At 46.5% G+C, this 21173-nt stretch overlaps 1 protein-coding gene across 10 annotated transcripts in view; it reads right to left on the bottom strand.

The window, feature by feature from the left end:
- The window catches only part of MYO7A (myosin VIIA), a 188866-nt gene that overhangs the window by 29735 nt on the left and 137958 nt on the right, over positions 1 to 21173 (bottom strand). For all 10 annotated transcript variants that reach the window (XM_053309990.1, XM_053309989.1, XM_053309991.1 and 7 more), the window contains 8 exons: positions 20227 to 20403; positions 18897 to 18986; positions 14965 to 15092; positions 11226 to 11352; positions 9170 to 9289; positions 3499 to 3672; positions 2046 to 2273; positions 1540 to 1710 (listed from right to left, as the gene is read on the bottom strand). In XM_053309990.1, the coding sequence (XP_053165965.1) occupies positions 1540 to 1710; positions 2046 to 2273; positions 3499 to 3672; positions 9170 to 9289; positions 11226 to 11352; positions 14965 to 15092; positions 18897 to 18986; positions 20227 to 20403 (1215 nt within the window). The remainder of the gene's footprint in view (positions 1 to 1539; positions 1711 to 2045; positions 2274 to 3498; positions 3673 to 9169; positions 9290 to 11225; positions 11353 to 14964; positions 15093 to 18896; positions 18987 to 20226; positions 20404 to 21173) is intronic.

Genomic DNA, 21173 nt, shown 5'->3' with positions numbered 1-21173 from the left:
AGGGTTCAAGGCCTTGGTGAACTGCCAGAGGGAAGGAGTTCTGCACTTGTGTGGAAGACACCAGGATTCCTCTTCACATATCCTTTTTCCTTTTTCAATATTTCCCCCTTTTTTTGCTTTATTGCAATACAGTCACAATATATAGACATAAATGAGGATGATAATGACACATGTAAATATAACCCCTGCTGACTTGGCAAAGAGGCACCTTTTAACATAGTGATTCTCTTTATTTAGCAGGAGGAGAGTAACTGGCCCTATCCATCCCCAGCACAGTACCTCCAGTGACTGTTGCTGGTGTCTATCTAATGTTTCTTTTTAGACTGTGAGCCCTTTGGGGACAGGGAGCCATCTTATTTGTTTGTTGTTTCTCTGTGTAAACCACCCAGAGCCATTTTTGGAAGGGCGGTATAGAAATCGAATTAAAGAAAGAAAGAAAGAAAGAAAGAAAGAAAAAGAAAGAAAGAAAGAAAGAAAGAAAGAAAAGGTGTGTGTGTGTGTGGCGGGGGGGGGTATCCTTGAGAAGATAGCCCTATTCACACATCAAAGCTCTCCTCATGATCAGTGAGAAGAGCTTCTGGCAGACAATCGAACATGTCACCTGGGGGGCCAGATTAGCCGCCCACACGACTGCCAGCTACATCATGGAGCCGGCGGGGGCTGCAGGGATGGGGGGCCGCGCAGCCTCTGAAAGCCCCAGGATGCCCCACGCAAGCATGTGGGGCACTCTGGGTGGACCCCCGATACCAGAAGGCTGCTTGCAGCCTCCCAGTCGGGGTTTACTCGTGTGTCGCCGTGCGCCTTGGTGGCACACAAGCAGGCTAGCCACCTTGGGAGCACCGAGCTCACTCACAAGCCTGATGGTTCCCACGACCACTGCAAAGTGGGCTAAGCTCCCTTAGCCCGCTTTCAAGTGATCGTGGGAACAGCCTCATTATCTACCAGAATGTACCCAGTACCCAGAATGTTGGGGGCAATATGCTAAAAAATCATTGTAAACCGCTTAGAGAGCTCCAGCTATAGAGCGGTATATAAATGTAAGTGCTATTGCTATTATCTTCAGTGCTTGTACCATCCGTATGCACCTACAGTTATTCACATGAACACACATACGACAGTACACTTCCTATCAATACCATGCATATGAGGGTGTATGCTATTTCAAATTTCATTTCATTTTTTATTTATTTATTGTTAAATTTGTATACCACCTTTTGTTAAAAATAATCCCCAGGCATTTATTTTTCCTTAAATATAATCCCAAACATAACGTAATTAAATACAGTACAAATTTATTTAACAATTAAAAACAATACACATAATAAATCTGAATACTAAACACAGTACAAAACTATTAAAAATTTTAAAAAAACCCCATAAATTCACAAAAATATGTACATGTGTACAAACAGATATATGCCTGTACAACGCAACATCTGAATGGGGTTAATTATGCCACAATATGTCACCCTGTGAAACGAATGTTCTGCCTGGTTCTTTTTGAGCTCATTCGAAGAGAAAGCCAAATGCATCCCTTACCTTTTTATGGGCAGCTATGATAAACTGAGCCCACTTCTCTATGGTTTTCGAAGGTGTGATCTCTCTATCTGGGATGTAAGAGGGGATCAGATTCAGGAGCCGTTCCAAGATCATCTCTGACCCATAATCCACATAGTATTGCTGGGAAGCCAGCTCTGCCAAATCTTCTTCCTATGGGGAAGGAGTTTAAACAAAGAAGCACAGGAAGGACAATTATTAAAAAAGAACCTGTTACCTGCCTTTACTCTGAATTGACAATCACCATGATGTCATCTAGCCAGTCTGATTTGAACATGATGACTTGACAAAGCCAATTCCAAGTGAGGGTACTATCTTTACTCTAAATGGTCCCCACCTTTCACCCCTGTTACCCATCAAAAATAACAAAAAGGGGTTGTTTTTCACGGTGTGTGGGGGGTGGGGTGGGGGGAGGGAGGGAGAGGGAGAGAGCACGTTTACAAGAAGTGCCTGATTTTTTTAAAAATGGGGATGAGACGACAGCTCACCTTATCGCACCGGTATTCCCCAAACTTCACCCCCCTCACTATTTGTTGATAAATGAGGTTTGTTGCTACGTTGTCTTCGTTGGGGTTGTGCCAAGGTGTGAAGATCTCCTTCCTGAAGAAAAGCCTCCAGGGAGCATTGCGTTCCTGGGCTCCCTGCTCTTTGGCATACTGCTCACACTGAGATACGGCATCCATCACGTGGTCACTGCCACTTCCAAGGGAAGAAACCTGGAAACAGGCGAAGAAATGGGTCGGACTTTGATATCTCATACCAAGCTGTCTGGCCTTTTTGGCTGGGCTCCCTTTATGAGAACTGAGAGAGAATTCTTGGGCTTCAGGATATCCTGATTGTTTTGTGGGGGGTTTGTTGTGTGGGGAGGGAACTGACGGGAACTGACCAAGATTTGAGATATCTAAAGGTCTACCTCTTCCCATATGAACCCTCTCAGTAACTCAAATCTTCTTCAGAGGCCTACTCCAGGTAGGGTTGCCTACTTTGAAGCAATTCCAGAGGATTCCCCCGACCCTCAAAATTTTCACAATATCAATCCATCGGAATTCCCAGGATTGCTTTCAATGGTTGCCTGTTAATTTCAATGGGACTTCCACTGAGTAATTTAGTCAGGATGCCAGCCAGGGTCTTTTCTGTAGTGGCCCTGCAGGTGTGGGATACTCTCCCATGAGCATCCACCTGACACCAGTCTGGGTGGACTTTAAGCACCTGAGGAGGACATTTTATATTTGCCCAGGCTTTTCCCAATTGATGATAATCTTACTGCTGCTACTGAGTTATGCTTTTTTAAAAATGCAGTTCTACTTATTTTTGTTTTTTAATGAGTGTATGATGCTTTATGCTGGCTAGTTGAATTGAAAGCTACTTTGGGAATGTTTGGTTTATACTGAATGGTGGGATATACATCTCTTAAATAAATACATAAACAAACCAACAGTAGCCAATTGCCACCATGGTTGGGTTATTATTGCGGCTCGGAACTGGCTAACTGATGCAGCCGAACATTGGAAGCTGCCTACTACTGAGTCAGTCCCTCGGCCCATCTAGCTCAGTATTGTCTTCACAGATAGGCAGCGGCTTCTCCAAGGTTGCAGGCAGGACTCTCTCTCAGCTGTATCTTGGAGATGCCAGGGAGGGACCTTGGAACCTTCTGCCTGCAAGCAGGTAGGCACTCTTCCCAGAGCAGCACCATCCCCTAAGGGGAATTTTTTTCACAGTGCTCACACATATAGTCTCCCATTCAAATGCAAACCAGGGCAGACCCTGCTTAGCAAAGGAGACGATTCATGCTTGCAACCACAAAACCAGCTTTTTAGTGTCACGTGTAGTCTGGCTCTAAGCTATTGGCAAGCCAGTGCATGAGGCGTTAAAGGTGTCAGCCTGAAACTCACCGGCTTCCCCACCCACAACAATCCCACCCCCCTGCTCCCCGTGGCCTACCTTGTCAAACAGAGCAATGTAAAGGGAGAACCCAAAGTGGTCCTTGAGGCTGATCTTGTCTGCCAAGGAGCTGCAGAGCTCCTTGGCTGTCGTGGCCGAGTCCGTCAAGAGGGTCTTCGTCGTCCCGTCCATGAACGTAACAGGCAACATGATGGGTTTCTTAGATTTGGTTGCCTAGCAGGGGAAAACGAACTTGTTAACTAAAAAAAGGGAAGAAGATTATGGATTATGATCTGGAGTTCCTTCTGCAGTTGCTGTTGTAGTTAGATTGCTGAGTACCGGAAGTGGCCTTGTGCCATTGGCTCGTCTCCCCTAGGACTGCTTTCTCTGACTGGCAGCTGCTTTCTAGGGTCTCAGGCAGAGAAGGCTTTTCCATCACCTCTACCTAATCCTTTTAGGTTCAGTCACTGGCATTTCCAATGAAAGACAATGCATCAGATAACAGGTGGTGGTGGAGAAGGCCTCTCCTGGAGGTTTTACAGACAGGGCTTTCCACACAAATCCACTCCTAATTGGAGTGTGCCAGTCCACATATTCGCTGGATTTAACCTGACCGCCCTGTGGGCTATCAGGGACCAGGACAGACAGGGCTTTGTTTTCCCATGAAGGGAGGCTGTGAATTCTGGCTTAGCCCGAGGTATGTCCGACTTAACATTTATTCATTCATTTTTTCATTCAATTCTGGCTTAGCCCAAGGTATGTCTGACTTAACATTTATTCATGAATTCATTCATTCAATTCTGGCTTAGCCCGAGGTATGTCCGACTTAGCATTCATTCATTCATTCAATTCTGGCTTAGCCCGAGGTATGTCCGACTTAGCATTCATTCATTCATTCATTCATTCATTCATTCAATTCTGGCTTAGCCCGAGGTATGTCTGACTTAACATTTATTCATTCATTCATTCATTCATTCATTCATTCAATTCTGGCTTAGCCCGAGGTATGTCTGACTTAACATTTATTCATTCATTCATTCATTCATTCATTCATTCAATTCTGGCTTAGCCCGAGGTATGTCCGACTTAACATTTATTCATTCATTCATTCAATTCTGGCTTAGCCCGAGGTATGTCCGACTTAACATTTATTTATTCATTCATTCATTCAATTCTGGCTTAGCCCGAGGTATGTCTGACTTAACATTTATTCATTCATTCAATTTTTATACCGCCCTTCCAAAATTGGCTCAGGGCGGTTTACAAATAAAACAAAGACAGTTAAAATCAATCAACAATAAAAAATATAAATACCATAAAACAATAAAACAATAAAACAGTTTAAAATCCTGAAAAACCTCAGAAGCCTGCTGGAGAAGAGGATACCATCTTCCCCAGGGTGTGAGACTGGGGTGCCTGCCTGGCTACCTCTTCTTTTCTGCCCTCCCTGGTTGCCATCTGCCTCCCCCCAGGACTGCTTGCGGAGAGGCTTTGCAGGACTGGGGCTGTAAGGGTGAGTGGGCAGTTTTTCCTGGTTCCACCTGCTGAGCTTGCTGCTCAGCCTATATAGGAAGACTGCCAGTGGCAGTGGGGTTGCCCCTCTGGGGGAGAAATGAGGGCAAGGGCTGGACACTTTGTCCAACCATTTGTACAGAGGGAGGCATTCAATAGTGGGGCTTCTGTTTAATCAGTTTTAAGTTGTGCTGAGGTTAGGTTGAAGTTGCAATGTGTGTGGGTTTGTCTGGAGATGAGGAGGCAGGGAGTGCCTTCGTTGAAGGTGGGGCAGCTATTCCGGTGGTGGTGGGGAATAGAAGAAGAAACATTGGCAGGTCAGCAGGCTGTTCCAGGGGAAGGGTGGTCAGAAATCTAATAGCTGTCCCCCTTTCCAGCTCTCCTGCCAGCTCTTTGACCTCGGGGAGCACTGCCAACATCCCACATAACCTTGCCTTGCTCCTCTGCAATGCCAGGTCGGTCCAAAATAAATCTGAACTCATCCATGATTTGATCATGGATGAAGGGGCCGACCTGATGTGTATTACTGAGTCTTGGTTAGGGGAGGCTAGTGGTCCAGTTTGGTCCCAGCTTCTCCCACCAGGATATTCTGTAGAGGAGCAGGTGAGGGGACGTGGGCGGGGAGGTGGAGTGGCTGTGGTCTATAAGGATAACATCTCCCTTACCAGGGTCCCTATTAGGGTATCGGACCATATTGAATGTGTGTACTTGAGTTTGGGGACCAGGGATAGATTGGGACTTCTGTTGGCGTACCGATTGCCCCGCTGCTCAACGGAATCCCTTACTGAGCTCACAGACTTGGTCGCGGAACTTGTGTTGGAGTCTCCCAGACTTTTGGTGCTGGGGGACTTCAATGTTCATTTTGGGACCAATTTGTCTGGGGCAGTTCAGAAGTTCATAGTGGCCATGACAACTATGGGCCTATCCCAAGCGGTTTCTGGATTGACGCATATTGCAGGTCACACGCTTGATTTGGTCTTTTATTCTGATCAGGGTAGTGTTCCGTGGGTGGGGACTCCTACGATCTCCCCGTTGTCATGGACGGACCACCATCTGGTTAAGGTTGGACTTACAACCACTTTCCACTTTCGCAGGGGCGAGGGGCCTATTAGAATGGTCCACCCGAAGAGGTTACTGGACCCGGTAGGATTCCAAGAAGCTTTGGAGGGATTCAATGTTGGCTCTGCTGGTGATCCTGCTGATGCCCTGGTTGAGAACTGGAACAACTTGCTCACCAGGGCAGTAGACACGATTGCTCCTAAGCGTCCCCTCTGACCTGCTTCAAAATTGGCCCCTTGGTATACGGTAGATCTACGGGGGCTGAAGCGGCAAGGTAGGCAACTGGAGCGCAAGTGGAGAAAAACTCCACTTGAATCCGACAGATTACGACATGGAGCACATTTAAAGATCTATGCTCAGGCGATACGTGCGGCAAAGAAGCAGTTCTTTTCTGCCCGTATTGCCTCTGTGAGTTCACGTCCGGTGGAGTTGTTCAGGGTTGTAAGGGGACTAGTATCTGCTCCCTCTCCCTTGAACCAGAATTTGGAAGCATCAGTTACCTGCTGTGGTGTGTTTAATGAATTTTTCGCAGACAAAATCTCTCGGATTCGGGCCGACTTAGATGGATACTCCACAATTAATTTGATGTCTGAACTGGAGGTGTCCGACAACTCCTCTTATACGATTCGACTGGATCAATTTCAGTTTGTGACTCCTGATGATGTGGACAAGCTGCTTGGAGCGGTGAGGCCTACCACTTGTCCTCTTGACCCTTGTCCAACATGGCTTGTTCTATCTAGCAGGGAGGCTGTTGTAGGCGGCCTGGTAGAAATCATAAATGCTTCTCTGAGGGAGGGCAGGATGCCTCCTTGTCTTAAGGAGGCAATCATTAGACCTCTTCTAAAGAAGCCTGTGTTAGATCCCTCAGAGTTGAGCAATTATAGGCCAGTTTCCAATCTCCCAAGGCTGGGCAAGGTAATTGAGAGGGTGGTGGCCTCTCAGCTCCAGGCAGTCTTGGAGGAAACTGATTATCTAGACCGATTTCAAACTGGTTTTCGGGTGGGCTATGGGGTGGAGACTGCCTTGGTCGGCCTGATGGATGATCTCCAATTGGGAATTGACAGAGGAAGTGTGATTCTGTTGGTCCTCTTGGATCTCTCAGTGGCTTTCGATACTATCGGCCATAGTATCCTTCTGGAACGTCTGAGGCTGTTTGGGGTGAGAGGCACTGTTTGGTTCTGCTCCTACCTCTCGGACAGATTCCCGATGGTGTCGATTGGAGATTGTTGCTCTTCAAAATCTGAGCTTAAGTATGGTGTCCCTCAAGGCTCCGTACTTTCTCCATTGTTTTTTAACATCTACATGAAACTGGTGGGAGAGATCATCAGGGGATTTGGAGCTGGGTGTTACCAGTATGCTGATGACACCAAGATCTAATTCTCCATGTCAACTTCTTCAGGAGATGGCATAACTTACCTAAATGCCTGCCTGGAAGCAGTAATGGGCTGGATGAGGGAGAATAAACTGAAGCTGAATCCAGATAAGACGGAGGTACTTATTGTGCGGGGTCGGAACTCTAGAGACAATTTTGATCTGCCTGTTCTAGACGGGGTCACACTTCCCCAAAAGGAAGAGGTTCGCAGTCTGGGAGTACTTCTGGATCAACGTCTCTCCTTGGTTTCTCAGGTTGAGGCGGTGGCCAGGGGTGCTTTCTATCAGCTCCGGCTGATACGCCAGCTGCGCCTGTTTCTCGAGATCAATGACCTCAAAACAGTGGTACATTTGTTGGTAACCTCCATACTGGACTTCTGTAATGTGCTCTATGTGGGGCTGCCTTTGTACGTAGTCCGGAAACTTCAGTTGGTTCAGAATGCGGCAGCCAGGTTGGTCTCTGGGTCATCTCAGAGAGACCACATTACTGCTTTGTTGATGGAATTACACTGGCTCCCAATAGGTTTCCGGGCAAAATACAAAGTGCTAGTTATAAAGCCCTAAACAGCTTAGGCCCTGGGTATTTAAGAGAGCGACTTCTTCGCTATGAGCCCCACCGCCCATTGAGGTCACTTGAGTAGGTCCGTCTCCAGATGCCACCAACTCATTTGGTGGCTACACAGAGACGGGTCTTCTCGGTCGCTGCCCCGAGATTGTGGAATGCGCTCCCTGCTGAGATACAATCCTCCCCATCTCTGGCAATTTTCAAAAAACACCTGAAAACACATCTCTTCAGCCAGGCTTTCTCAGCTTTTAAAAACTTGTTTTTAAATTGTTCTGATTATTTAATTGTTGTTTTATGATGTTTTTAATTGTTAATCATTGTTTTTATGCTTTATAATTTTTTTTTTAATTATTAACTGATTTTAATGGTGTTTTAATGTAAACCGCCCTGAGCCTTTTGGAAGGGCAGTATAAAAGTTTTAATAATGTGAATGCTCCACCTAATCCCCCGGATTAAACTGTCTCGAATCTGCTGCGAAGTACATTCGCTCCTCAGATACCCCACAGCATAAAGCCCTGTCTGTGAAACCTCCTGGTGGTTTTTCACACATGGCTCTGTGCCTCGGGGTATCTGAAGAGCGAATCTGCTTCACAGCAGATTTGAGACATTCTAATTAGAGGGATGAGATGGATCATTCGCATCGCCATCAGCACCTCCATCAACACCTTTGGAGAAATCAGCAGCCCGGGAGCTTTCCCCCACAAAAGCTGATGAAAATAGAGGATTGTTTTACCCCAGACATAACTCGGGCTAAGCCAGAATTCAAGCCTCCCTTCGGAGGAAAACAAAGCCCTGTCTGTCCTGGTCCCTGATAGCCCTCAGGGAGGTCGGGTTAAATACAGCAAATATGTGGACTGGCACACATATCAGGAGTGGATTTGGGGGAAAGCCCTGTCGGTAAAACCTCTTGGGGAGCCATGGATTTGTGGGGCAAATTTCATTCAAAGTGAACTTGGTGCCAACCTATCTATTGTATACAGTGAGGTCATTCACACCATCACAAACTGTGTTCTACCTGTGTTCTGCCTTTGGCCACTGTGGCTGAGGATTATGGGAGTTGAAGTCCAACAACATCTGGAGACCCACGTTTGAGAATCCCTGATTTATCCCCTGATGGATTACAGCTCACCAAGGGAAGCTGGCAGCTGCTGGAACATTCTAGCAGGCCATCATCAAGCTCCCAAATACTGGGCCAGAATGGCGGACATTCACGTCTCTTTTTACCTGGAGTTCCAGCCAGCTGGGTGGTTGCGTTCTGGTGCCATTTGCAAACGTCCTCCTCAGCCTCTCTTCACAATAAGGAGCGTAACCTGGGGGGCCTCCATTGATGAAGTTCCTTAAATACTGTAGACAGAAGGCTGCAATGAGAATTTCTGCGACAACTGTTTATTTTTGATAGCACACCTGGCAGCACAGACTAGAGACTGATTCCACAGGGATGGGCAACTGAGTAAGACAGTAGTGAAGTTAGGGGAGTTCAACCCCTTCCGGGGCAGCCCTTCTGGTGCGTGTGTGTGTGCAGCATGAATGCACTTTGCTGCTAGGTGCCTGCTTTTCCCTTTTTCTCCCCTGATGGAGAGAATGGGAAAAACAGGCACCCAGCACCAGCTGGGAATGAGTTCCAGAGAGCTCGCATGGGCCCTCCGGGGCTCTAACTAAGCCCCCTTGCAAGTGATGTCACACGCAGGGGTGTGGCCAGAACTCCGGAAGGGCCACGCAAGCCCTCCGGGGCTCATTTCTGAACTGGTGCTTTGTTCTGGGTGCCTGTTCTGTTTGTTCTCTCCCTTGCTCCAAGCGAGGGAGGGAACAAACAAAACATGCACAGCTGGCAACCAACATGGCTGAGGGCCATGAGCTTGGGGCAAGCGGCAAGTCAGGCAGCCCTCAGGAGCTGGAAGGTTCAGATTCTTTTGAACCTGTCTGCCTTATTATAGCCTCACCCCTGAATCAAGAATAAATGTGGGACAGGGCCTTCTTGGTCATTGCCCCCCAGCTTTGGAACTCCTCAGTCTTCATCACTTTTAGAAGGCAGGTAAAAACATGGCTTTTTAAAAACATGGTGTCAGCAATCTGGCCAGCTGGTAGCGAAGTCTAGGATGATAGTTCACAGAAGCAGTCTGAGTTGCAGAAGCGAAACACGGCTTGGAACTCTCTCTCTCTCTCTCTCTCTCTCTCTCTCTGGCTCAGGCTGAAGGCTGTTGACATTAGGGATGACATACATTGTCTTCCAGCAGCTAACTGCAAGCTGTAGACGTGCTTTATAGTCCAAGCTGATAATTCTCAGGTGGCAGGGATTCAAGGCTTAGCAGCCCTCTGCATGAGGCGCTAACTTCTCCTGATGGATTCTAGATGTGCCTGCCGCCTTGTGACCCGTCTCTGCTGTGGAGTCAGTGGGGGTTGCCTGCACAGCTCATCCTCTGGTTCGTCAGTCCCTGTCTCTGCTGCCTCAGACTGCCGTGCCTGCTCTGAGACATCAGCCGGACCTGACTCAGCCGTCTCTTGGGAACCGACAGCCAGGCTCTGCCCCTCAGGCACCCCTGCATCAGCTGGAGCTATCAGCATCCCCTTCCTCCTCGCTATCTGAAGGCGAGGGTGTGACACATGGGCTATTATGTAAAGGTGCTAGTCCCCCCTTTTGTTGAGACTGCCTTTGCTTATTTATTTAAAATATTTATACCCCACCCCTCCAGTACACTACAGCTCAGGGCAGCTCACAACAATACAATAGATACAATGTAAAATAAAAGTAATAAAATTAACCAAAGTAAACAAGTTACAAGTCAGGCTAAAACCACTTTTTACAGTTCAACTGGGTTAATGTTTTTTAAAAATCTTTAACAGATTTGTACTGTTTTCAGTATTCAGATTTAATATTTGTATTGTTTTTAATTGTTCAAAAGATTGGTACTGTTTTTAATATATATTGTGAACCATCTTGGGATTATTATTAATGAAAGGCGGCATAAAAATGTAAAAGGTAAAGTGTTCCATCGAGTTGGTGTCAACTCCTGGAGCCCACAGAGCCCTTTGGTTGTCTTTAGTAGAATACAGGAAGGATTTACCATTGCCTCCTTCCATGCAGTATGAGATGATGCCTTTCAGCATCTTCCTATATCGCTGCTGCCCGATAGAGGTGTTTCCCATAGTCTGAGAAACATATTGATGGAGATTCGAACCGGCAACCTCTGACTTGCTAATCAAGTCATTTCTCCGCTGCACCATTACGTGGCTTATATAAATGTAACAATTAAAAAAAAACAAAACCCTACTCTTCTTTTACCTTGACAAACTTTTCTGAAGGGGCAAAGCATCCGACACACAGAGACATGAGGATCCACCCTCTGGCATAGCTGCTTTTGGAAGGATTTTGTGTCAACTCCTTGCAGATCTGACAGTAAATTTCATCCCTGCCAGAAGACAAATGATCTGTTTAAGTTAAAGCCCACTCCTGGTTCATTGTGGGCAGAATCCAATTGCAAGACCCAGGAAGAATCACTCATGCATGGCTATCTATACCCTACAGAGGGTTTCCAACCTGCCCTACTCTAGATGTTGATGAACTACAACTCCCAGCATCCTCAGCTACAATTTATTGTGGCTGAGGATGATGGGAGTAATAGTTCAGCAACATCTAGAGCTACAGAGAATAAAATCACCCCTTCTTTCCTTTAGCCATTTGATTCAGCTGTGGCCTAGGAAAGGATGACCTTCTTACCTGTAACCTTTTTGCTTGAAACTTCATGCTTTTGTTTTTCAGGTTATTTTTTTGTGATAGCATTCGCTATCTAGTGTTCTCTGCTCCTCAAACTTACATATTAGTGAAGGAATTTATATCTACATGAAAGAGGTTAATTATATATCTGAGTCAGAGTAACAATAGATCAACGGAAAGGTCTATGTGAGCGTGAGGTTTTTGTTTTTGTTTTTAATTAAGAGAAGGACTGGAATGCTAATGTATTCCTCTAAGCAATGATTTCTGCATAGTCATCATAAATTTTGGAATAAAAAAGGCAGAGACCCAAATACAGAATTAGGTTGGCTTTAGCACCTCACCTCTTTTGCAGCTTGTAAATAGTACTAATCCTCCTTGGAATTGCTTTTCATTTTTTAAAAAAACCAACCCTTTGTAATCAATTACATTTGGATGTCATAAGTTTTGTCTGTGTTTTATGTTCCATAAATGCTCTACTAGAATCTATACAAGTTATGTTCCATATATGCTGCACTAGAATGCATATTAATAAACTCGAACCCTTGATAGAGACTGGGGCGCTTCTCACGATCAGCAAAAATCGGGCTAGCAGAGGCTAGCCCGATTTTTGGTGACCGTAAGAACCACCGGGCTCGCAGCCAAGCCCGGTGGTTCTTGAGTGGCAAACCTGCTCGAGAACCCCTGGTAAAAAGCAGGTTTGCGGAGCGAGTGCTCCAGCAAACCTGCTTTTTACCATGGTGAGTAGCCGCGGCACGGCTTCGCACCGCATCTACTCATGAGTAGACCCCCAGCGGGGAGGCAAAAAGCCGCCTCCCGGCTCGGGGGTCTCCCCAGTATGCCCTGAGCATTCGCGCAGGGCATACTGGGGCTTCCAGGGGCCATGTGGCCCCCGAGCTCCCAAGCCCCTGCTGGCTCCATCTCGGGGCCGGCCATCGTGTGGGCGGCCGATCCAGCCACCCAGGGCTCCCTGCCCGCTCATGAGCGGGGAGAGTGGGCTTAGCCTGCTCTTCCCGCTCACAGGTTAAAACTGTCTCTCAAAGTTCTCATCTTTAATATTATCAGTACAACACCTTAATGAACATGTACTCATGAAGTGGCATATTCTCTTAAACTGGAGCTTTGCACACCCTGCAGATTCCTGATATAGCTTAAGGCTAATCTGAGGTGTGAGAAGTCATCCAATCACAGACAATCTGTGACTCAGCATTTCCCTGTGTATATGGAGAATGTGTGGTGGAAAGAGCATATCTTAGCCAAACCCACTTTGCAAGGTTGTTGTAAGGGTATTAATATATTGAAAAGCCCCATATATACTGCATTGTGCTCAGCTTCTGGGCTATTAGCCAGCACAAAGGAGGAAGATTCTATATATGGGGGGCCTGTTTAACCGGCAGCCCACACCTCCCTGCTCATTCTTATCATTGTGTGTCCCCATAATTTACTCTTTCCTAGCTCCAGTTAGTGCTTTTTTGCCAAGCACAAGGGAACCAGTACATTTCAGTGGGAATTAGATTATAAATTAGATGAATAAGTAAGCAAACCTGTGAACTGGGATGAGCAGCCTCTTGTTTTCACTAGCTGTTATGGGAATGCATGAGATAAAAACTCTCCATGCTAACACACTTGGAGGAGAGCTGGTCTTGTGGTAGCATGCATGGATTGTCCCTTCTGTTAAGCAGGGTCTTCCCCTGGTTTGCATTTGAATGGGAGACTACATGTATGAGTCCTGTAAAGTATTCCCTTTAGGGGATGGGGCCCGCAAACTCCTGCCTGCAACCTTGGAGAAGCTGCTGCCAGTCTGGGTAGACAATACTGAGCCAGATGGACCAATGCTCTGACTCGGTATAAGGCTGCTTCCTAACATGTTAATCCAAACCATACAACTTCAAAGTATGTCCCATTGATTTCAGACTGGAGTCTTAAAGTGGAGAGAAGAATATTTATTCTTGTGCACAGTTTATCAAAATGAGCACTCTCACAAATTCACAGCCCTGTGAACTGGAGCAAGACAGGACTGGAACTGGGAGGATCCTACTCCTATTGCATCATGGGAGGGGAAAAAAGCTCATTTACATAAAACCTGTCTACATGGAGCACATAGGAGCCACAGCCCCTAGAGAGCATACCACTCTACACTGTCTGAGAATGAATGAGAATGTGAATACGTATGAGCACTGTAAGATATTCCCCTCAGTAGATGTGGCCACTCTGGGAAAAGCACCTGCCTGCTTGCATGCAGAACGTTCCAAGTTCCCTCCCTGGCATCTGCAAGATAAGGCTGAAGAAGACTTAGCCTGCAAGTCTAAGGAGAAAAAAAGCGGGATGCACGCTGAATCAACAGGAAAAACAAAAAAGGAACCGTGCAAAATGTAGAGACAGAGGGGCCATGAAAAAGTTGCCAATAGTTGCAGAAACACAAACTGTGCTACATCTAAAGATCTAAGGATCTATGTGGAGGAGATAAACAAAACACATATATCCGTTTTGTCTATAACTGAAGATGCTATATTAATAGTTTAGAATGAATAGATAACAATAACAATTATTTTGCAGATAGTATCTGCACATACATGTGACAAAGATATTACATTCCAATAAATTGGACAAAAGTCATTGTTAAAGGTAAATACCAATTCAAACCCAAACATATATGTATTTAGAAAAAACAGCATGAAAATATGAAAAAATGTTGTTCTTATCCTTATTGAGAATGAGTCTATATCAAAAATGAATAAATAAAAGTCTTGCAATGGTAAAAAATCCTTAAATGAATAACAATGACAATGATCTTACAGGTAGTATCTGCACATGCATATGCAAAGAGTATAGCATCTCAGTGAATTGGACAGAAACTTGTTATTGTTATCTATTCTAATTGTTATTGTTATCTATTCATTCTAAACTATTAATATAGCATCTTCAGTTATAGACAAAACAGATATATGTGTTTTGTTTATCTCTTCCACATAGATCCTCAGATCTTTAGATGTAGCACAGTTTGTGTTTCTGCAATTATTGGAAACTTTTTCATGGCCCCTCTGTCTCTACATTTTGCACAGTTCCTTTTCTGTTTTTCCTGCAACCTTGGAGACGCTGCTGCCAGTCTGGGTAGACAAAACTGAGCGAGATGGACCAAGAGTCTGACTCGGTAGAAGGCAGCTTCCTATGTTCCCAAGAAAATGTATTCTTCTGCACCATCTACCAAAATGAGCATTTTCATGGGAGCAATGTCATTGGTTGAATTTTTGCTTGTTATTGTGATATGGCCATTAAAAAAATTTTTTTTTGTTTCACACTAATTTCTAACCTTAATGCTGGCCTGAGGATGCCATTACCAATAATGAAATGGAGCTTTTCCAAATTGGAGGTCGGCCGGTCCTCCAGCATGCTGTTGCCTTGGACGGTGGACTCGCCATCATGAAGCCGCTTGGTCACCTAGGAAAGCGAGGGAGGGGCCGAGAAGGGTTCACTCGGTGGCATGATGGTGTGTGGAGATATAATATCTCAGCCCCCACAACCCACCCTCCTTTCTGCCACTCAGATGAAGAGGAATGATCACCCACCCCACCCCACATGTTCTCTATGGATATGGAAGAATTCTAAATAGCAAGAAGGTTCTCCTGGGCATTCTTTGTTTCTACTGCCTTTAATGAAGTCTGCGCCCGTGTTTTGGTTTACACATTGGGTGTGAGGATGGAAGCAGAGGCCTGCTACGAACATGGTGGCTCAGCCACTGAGCAGGAAGAGCTGGTCTAGTGGTAGCAAGCATGACTTGTCCCCTTTGTGAATGAGGGTCTGCCCTGATTTGCATTTGGATGGGAGACTACCCTGTAAGACATTCCCCTCAGGGGATGGGGCTGTTCTGGGAAGAGCATCTCTGTGCTTGCTTGCAGAAGGCTCCAAGTTCCCTCCCTGGCATCTCCAAATAGGGTTGAGAGAGCAGATGCGTTCTATGCATAACCTTTAGGAGGACCCTGAAGTCGTACCTGTTTTCCGAGGCTGTTAATTGAAATCGAAATTTTAGTATGTTTTAACTCATTGTGACTTCTATCTGTTTTATGAACGTTAACTGTTTTATATGGTTTTATATTATGTTTTAACTTTTACACCACCTGGAGATTTCTATAACAGGCAGTATAAAAGTATGATAGACAGACAGACAGACAGACAATGTCCCAAGCTCAGTCCCTGGCAGCTCTGTTTAAGAGGTAGAAGAGTTGATACAACTCTTTGAATGGGGAGAGCGGCTGCCCGTCAGAGCAGACCATAACGGGCTTAGACAGACCTGTGGTCTAGCTCAATATCTAGCTCAGCTTCATTTGCTCAGCTCCACCTCCACTCCCACCCATACTTGGAATGCCAACACTGCAGCATCTGCTTTGCATGCAGAAGGTCCCAGGTCAATCCCTGACAGCGTCTCCAGGTAGGGCTGGGAAAGGCACCTGCCTGAAGCCTTGGAGAGCTGCTGCCAGTCAGTGTAGGCTAGGGGTGCCCAACCGGTGGTCCTCCAGATGTTTCTGAATAGAAACTCCCATCATCCCCGGCCACAATAAATTGTGGCTGAGGGTGATGGGAGTTGTAATTCAGCAACATCTGGAGGACCACCGGTTGGGCACCTCCCCCGCCAGTGTATTAACAGCTGTGGAGCCAGCCGAACGGCAGCCTGGGTCCAGCCCCGCTTGGCGGCCCCCTCTAGATACGCCCGTGCATGTGACATCACGTGCATGGGGGCGCAGCTCGGGCTCCAGAGGGCAAAACGTCCTATTAGGCAGCCGGCGCTGCCTGAAATAACAAACTGAGATATCGCTCGGGCTCTCGGCAGCCTGGGCCACACCCCCTTTATGCATGATGTCATGCACAAAGGGGTGTGTGGCCCAGGCTGCCGAGAGCCCAAGTGAGCTCTCAGCTTGTCATTTCCGGCAGCGCTGGCTGCCTGATAGGATGTTTTCCCCTTTCTGGTCTAGGACCAACAAACGGAAGTACTTTTTCACACAACGCATGATCCACTTGTGGAACTCTCTGCCACAGGATGTGGTGACGGCCAACAACCTGGATGGCTTTAAGAGGGGTTTGGATGACTTCATGGAGGAGAGGTCTATCAATGGCTACTAGTCGGAGGGCTGTGGGCCACCTCCAGCCTCAAGGGCAGGGTGCCTCTGAGTACCAGTTGCAGGGGAGTAATGGCAGGAGAGAGGGCACGCCCTCAACTCCTGTCTGTGGCTTCCAGCGGCATCTGGTGGGCCACTGTGTGAAACAGGATGCTGGACTAGATGGGCCATGGGCCTGATCCAGCAGGTCTGTTCTTATGTTCTTATGTTCTCTCCTTCTCTGGAGGAAGAGAAAGGGGAAAATGTCCTATTGGGCAGCGGGTGCTGCCTGAAATAACCAACAGAGAGTTCACCTGGGCTCTCGGCAGCCCGGGCGTGGGAGGGGCGAGTTCACTCTGGGCTCTTCTGGAGCCTGAGCTATGGAGCTTTGGTGGCCCTTTTCATTGGTGGCCCGGGTTCTTTGAACCCATTGGCACAATAGTGGCTATGCCCAATTATTGAGCTAGACGAAGCAAAGGTCTGACATGGTATATAAGGCAGCTTCCTATGTTCCTATTTGCAGGCAGGCATGTTTGGCTATTATTCTGTGTTGCTTCAATGCTGATATTGATGGGCTCTGGTCTCCCAAAGCAGCATCTGGCTACTGCACTTGGCAATACAATCGCTGGGCAATTTGTTATCATTTGCTACTAGTTTAAAGCATTCACTGGAGAACTAGTTTAACTGCACACTTTGGCAACGTGTCGCTACTTTTTTGCTTGTTTTGCAGAGCTTAAAAGGTGCTGCAGCAGACCCATTGCTTGTTTGGTATCACGTGATATTCACCATGGCAGCAGCAAGTGGCCGATATTTGATGCATCCTGGGGGAGCATTAGTAGAAGGGGGTAAAGAGGGCCGGCACACTAATGAGGTCTGGCGAGGCAGACACTTCAGGTGATAGGTTGGCCAAAGTGGCAGATTAGCTGCTTCTGGTGGCCGGCCAGCTCCAGAGACTCCCTCGCCAGCTGCGCCATTAGCAGGATCAAACCAACAGCATCTCTGCTGCTACTGCCATGTTCCATCTGAGCTGCTGTCCCTTCAGGGTGGAGTACGAGGAGACAGAGAGCAGAAGGGAGCATCGGGTTCCTTTTCAAGCAGCAGGAAGAGCATAACTCAGAGGGAGCGGGGGGGGGGCTTCAGCCACCGCCACCGCCACCACCACGTAAGGATGAAGTTGGGTGAGGCAGGGAAGAAAGGACTGCAGGTGTGTGGTGGGGTGCAGTTCAGATGTGTGTGTGTGTGGGGGGTTATAAAGATCACTTGGGAGCAGAAAAAATCACGCAGAGTGCCATTTGGGCAAGGCACAGAGGGCAAGATGGGAAATATTGGGTGGGGCATGGCTAGAGATGTGGAGGTCTGCGGGGTGGGGGACAGAAAAATTTGGGGAAATTGGGGTTTCACCCCATTTTTTCCTCCCTCCTCCCCCCAAACATGGAACTTTTGAGAAAGCACAAGAAAGAACTTTTGAGAAAGCCTTGATTTTTTCTGGTTTTTCTCCAGGCCTTCACACCTCTGGGCATTGTTCGGGCAAAGTTGTCCAGCCTTGTTCTTCCACTGCCAGCTAGCAGCCTATGCAGATGGCAGGGCAGCGTGGTATAGTGGTTAGAGTGCTGGACTAGGACCGGGGAGACCCGAGTTCAAATCCCCATTCAGCCATGAGACTAGCTGGGTGACTCTGGGCCAGTCATTTCGTTCTCAGCCTAACCTACTTTGCAAGGTTGTTGTGAGGAGAAACTCAAGTATGTAGTACACCGCTCTGGGCTCCTTGGAGGAAGAGCAGGATATAAATGTAAAAATAAATAAATAAATAAATAAATAAATAAATAAATAAATAAATAAATAAATAAAATGACATGAAATAGCTTGAGGTGGTGCTTGCAAGCACTAGCAAATGGGATGGAAAGCACTCTAAGCACAAGGAATAGCAAGTGAGAAAGCACAGCCCCAAGAGAGACCATGGAAGACACTGGGGAGCCAACCTTCCTCTGTGCATACTTTTCAGACACCCCAGAGATACAGGCAGTCCCAACCCCAGAGAAGGTCTGGTTGTACTTAGCATCTAAGGAGGGAAAAAGCAGAAGAGAGTCAGAAGCCCTGCAGAGCAACAAGCCCGGGACGTCATGCCTTCAAGCTGCAGAGAACTACCGCTCACCTCTTCAGTCAACTTGGATTTCTTCTTCAGCGTCAAGGAGACCAATTTGTGGCGCACGCTGTTCTTCTTGTGGCTGTCGATGTGAGTGCTCTACAGAAGAAAAACGGATGGTCTCATTTCAAGAAGAGTGATACAGTAGAATGCCTTGGATTTGGCAGAACCAGGTTTGAATCAAGCTAACACGCAGAAACCTTTAAAAATCAACAAGTGAACTGATTTCCTAGAACATCCATACATTGCTATCGCCATGTACAGACCCCATGTGAAACTTCAGGACTTTCTGCACAGCCATTCAGGACAAATTAATATTTTTGACTTTCCCATTGATCCCTATGGGTAAATTACGATTTAAGTTGGAAATCTGGGGCCATTTCTTCTTCTTCTTCTTCTTCTTCTTCTTCTTCTTCTTCTTCTTCTTCTTCTTCTTCTACTACTACTACTACTACTACTATTTATATATCACTTTGGAACAAAAGTTCCCAAAGTGCTTCACATAGAGAAATAAAAATATATCCTTGTCCCCCAAAGGGCTCACAATCTAAAAAGAAACATAAGATAGACACCAGCAACAGCCACTGGAGGGATGCTGTGCTGGGGGTAGATAGGGCCAGTTGCTCTCCCTCTACTGAATATAAGAGAATCACCACTTTTAAAAGGTGCCTCTTTGCTCAGTTAGCAGAGGTCCCTCTAGCGGCGGCTAGTGCTCATTGTACATGTGTGCTTAATTGTAGATCCCTCCCTGGTTGAACAGCTCTTACAATCGGGAATTTCTTCCTGATGTCTAGCCTAAATTTGCTTCCTTACAATTTCAACCCACCAAAGGTTGGGAAGTTTAGGACCAACAAGAGGAAGTACTTTTTCACACAGCTCATGATTAACCTACTGAATTCTTTGCCATGGGATGTGGTGATGGTCACTCTCTTGGATGTCTTTAAAAGGGGCTTAGACAAATTCAGGGAGGAGAGATCTATCAATGGCTACTAGTCTGGTGGCTATAGGCCACCTCCAGCCTCAGAGGCACAATGCCTCTCAATCCCAGTTGCAGGGGAGCAGCAGCAGGAGAGAGGGCATGCCCTCAACTCTTGCCTGTGGGTTTCTCAGAGGCAACAGGTGGGCCGCTGTGGGAAACAGGATGCTGGACTGGATGGGCCTTGGGCCTGATCCAACAGGGCTGTTCTTATATTCTTATGCCCTCAGGAGCAACAGAGAACACATCTGTTCCTCCTTCTGTGTGACAGCTCTTCCGATATTTGAAGACAGCTATCACCTTTCCCCTAACACTTCTCTTCTCCTAGCTATTCCCCCCACCCGTCTCCCCGGTGCATCTTACCTCTCCTTCACCTTGCAAGGCTTGCAGTTCTTTCTTGTACGTTTTCTTTCCCAGCGTCTCATATATTTTGGTCATCACTGGGATCTTCTCGCTCCCATCACTCATTGCTGTGTGGTATTTAGGTTCAGGAAGGTCCCCCATGAAGCGAAGGATCGTGATCCACACAGCAAGGGCTGCCTGTTTTTGTTTAAAAGAAAAACCCCATTAGCCTGTTTGCAAAGCAACTGCTGCTACTACTGGGTTTTGCTGCTCCGATATTATTTTAAAAACTGAATTTTGACTGATGAGTCTCATTTTCCTGTGATGTTTTTAATCTTATGCAGGATGTTGCTTTGGGGGCTTCCTAGTACAGGAGTTCCCAACCTCCAACATCTGTAGTTCAGATGGTGCCAAACTGCAACTCCCATCATTCCCAGCTACAATTTACTGTGGCTGAGGATGCTGGGAGAAGTAGTTCAGCAAACTATGGAGTATCATAGCTTGGAAACCCCTGCCCTAGTGGGAAAGAGGCGTACAGAATAAAGAGAGAGAGAGTGTTATATAATTAAATATATAATTATATATAATTACAGAAGGCCACACTACTTTAGGGATGTGCAAAAAATTTCGGGCACAGAACGATCTATGCCCAAAATGAGCAATTTCAGGTGATTCGGGGCCGAACCGAATCACCCCCGATGTCCCTCGATATTTTTCAGGCCCGAGCCGAATCACCCGAATTTCATTCTATCATAGCAAATGAGATTTTTTTCAATTAGACAACTCTCATGACCCTACTTTCACTTTTTCACACTCTCAATTACTATGAATATGAGGAAGTAATCAATTTAGCACACTTCACCTTATGAAGACAAACCTCAGAATTCACCAAAATTCACCCCTCTGCCCAATCACTCTGACATTGGGGACGGGTGGTAGCCTCCACCCATTAGGCACTATCTACCACC

The sequence above is a fragment of the Hemicordylus capensis genome, chromosome 3 (assembly GCF_027244095.1).
Source record: "Hemicordylus capensis ecotype Gifberg chromosome 3, rHemCap1.1.pri, whole genome shotgun sequence".
In the NCBI taxonomy this organism is placed as follows: Eukaryota; Metazoa; Chordata; class Lepidosauria; order Squamata; family Cordylidae; genus Hemicordylus; species Hemicordylus capensis.
Note: the sequence above shows the minus strand (reverse complement) of the source record. Positions and strands in the feature narration are given on the sequence as shown.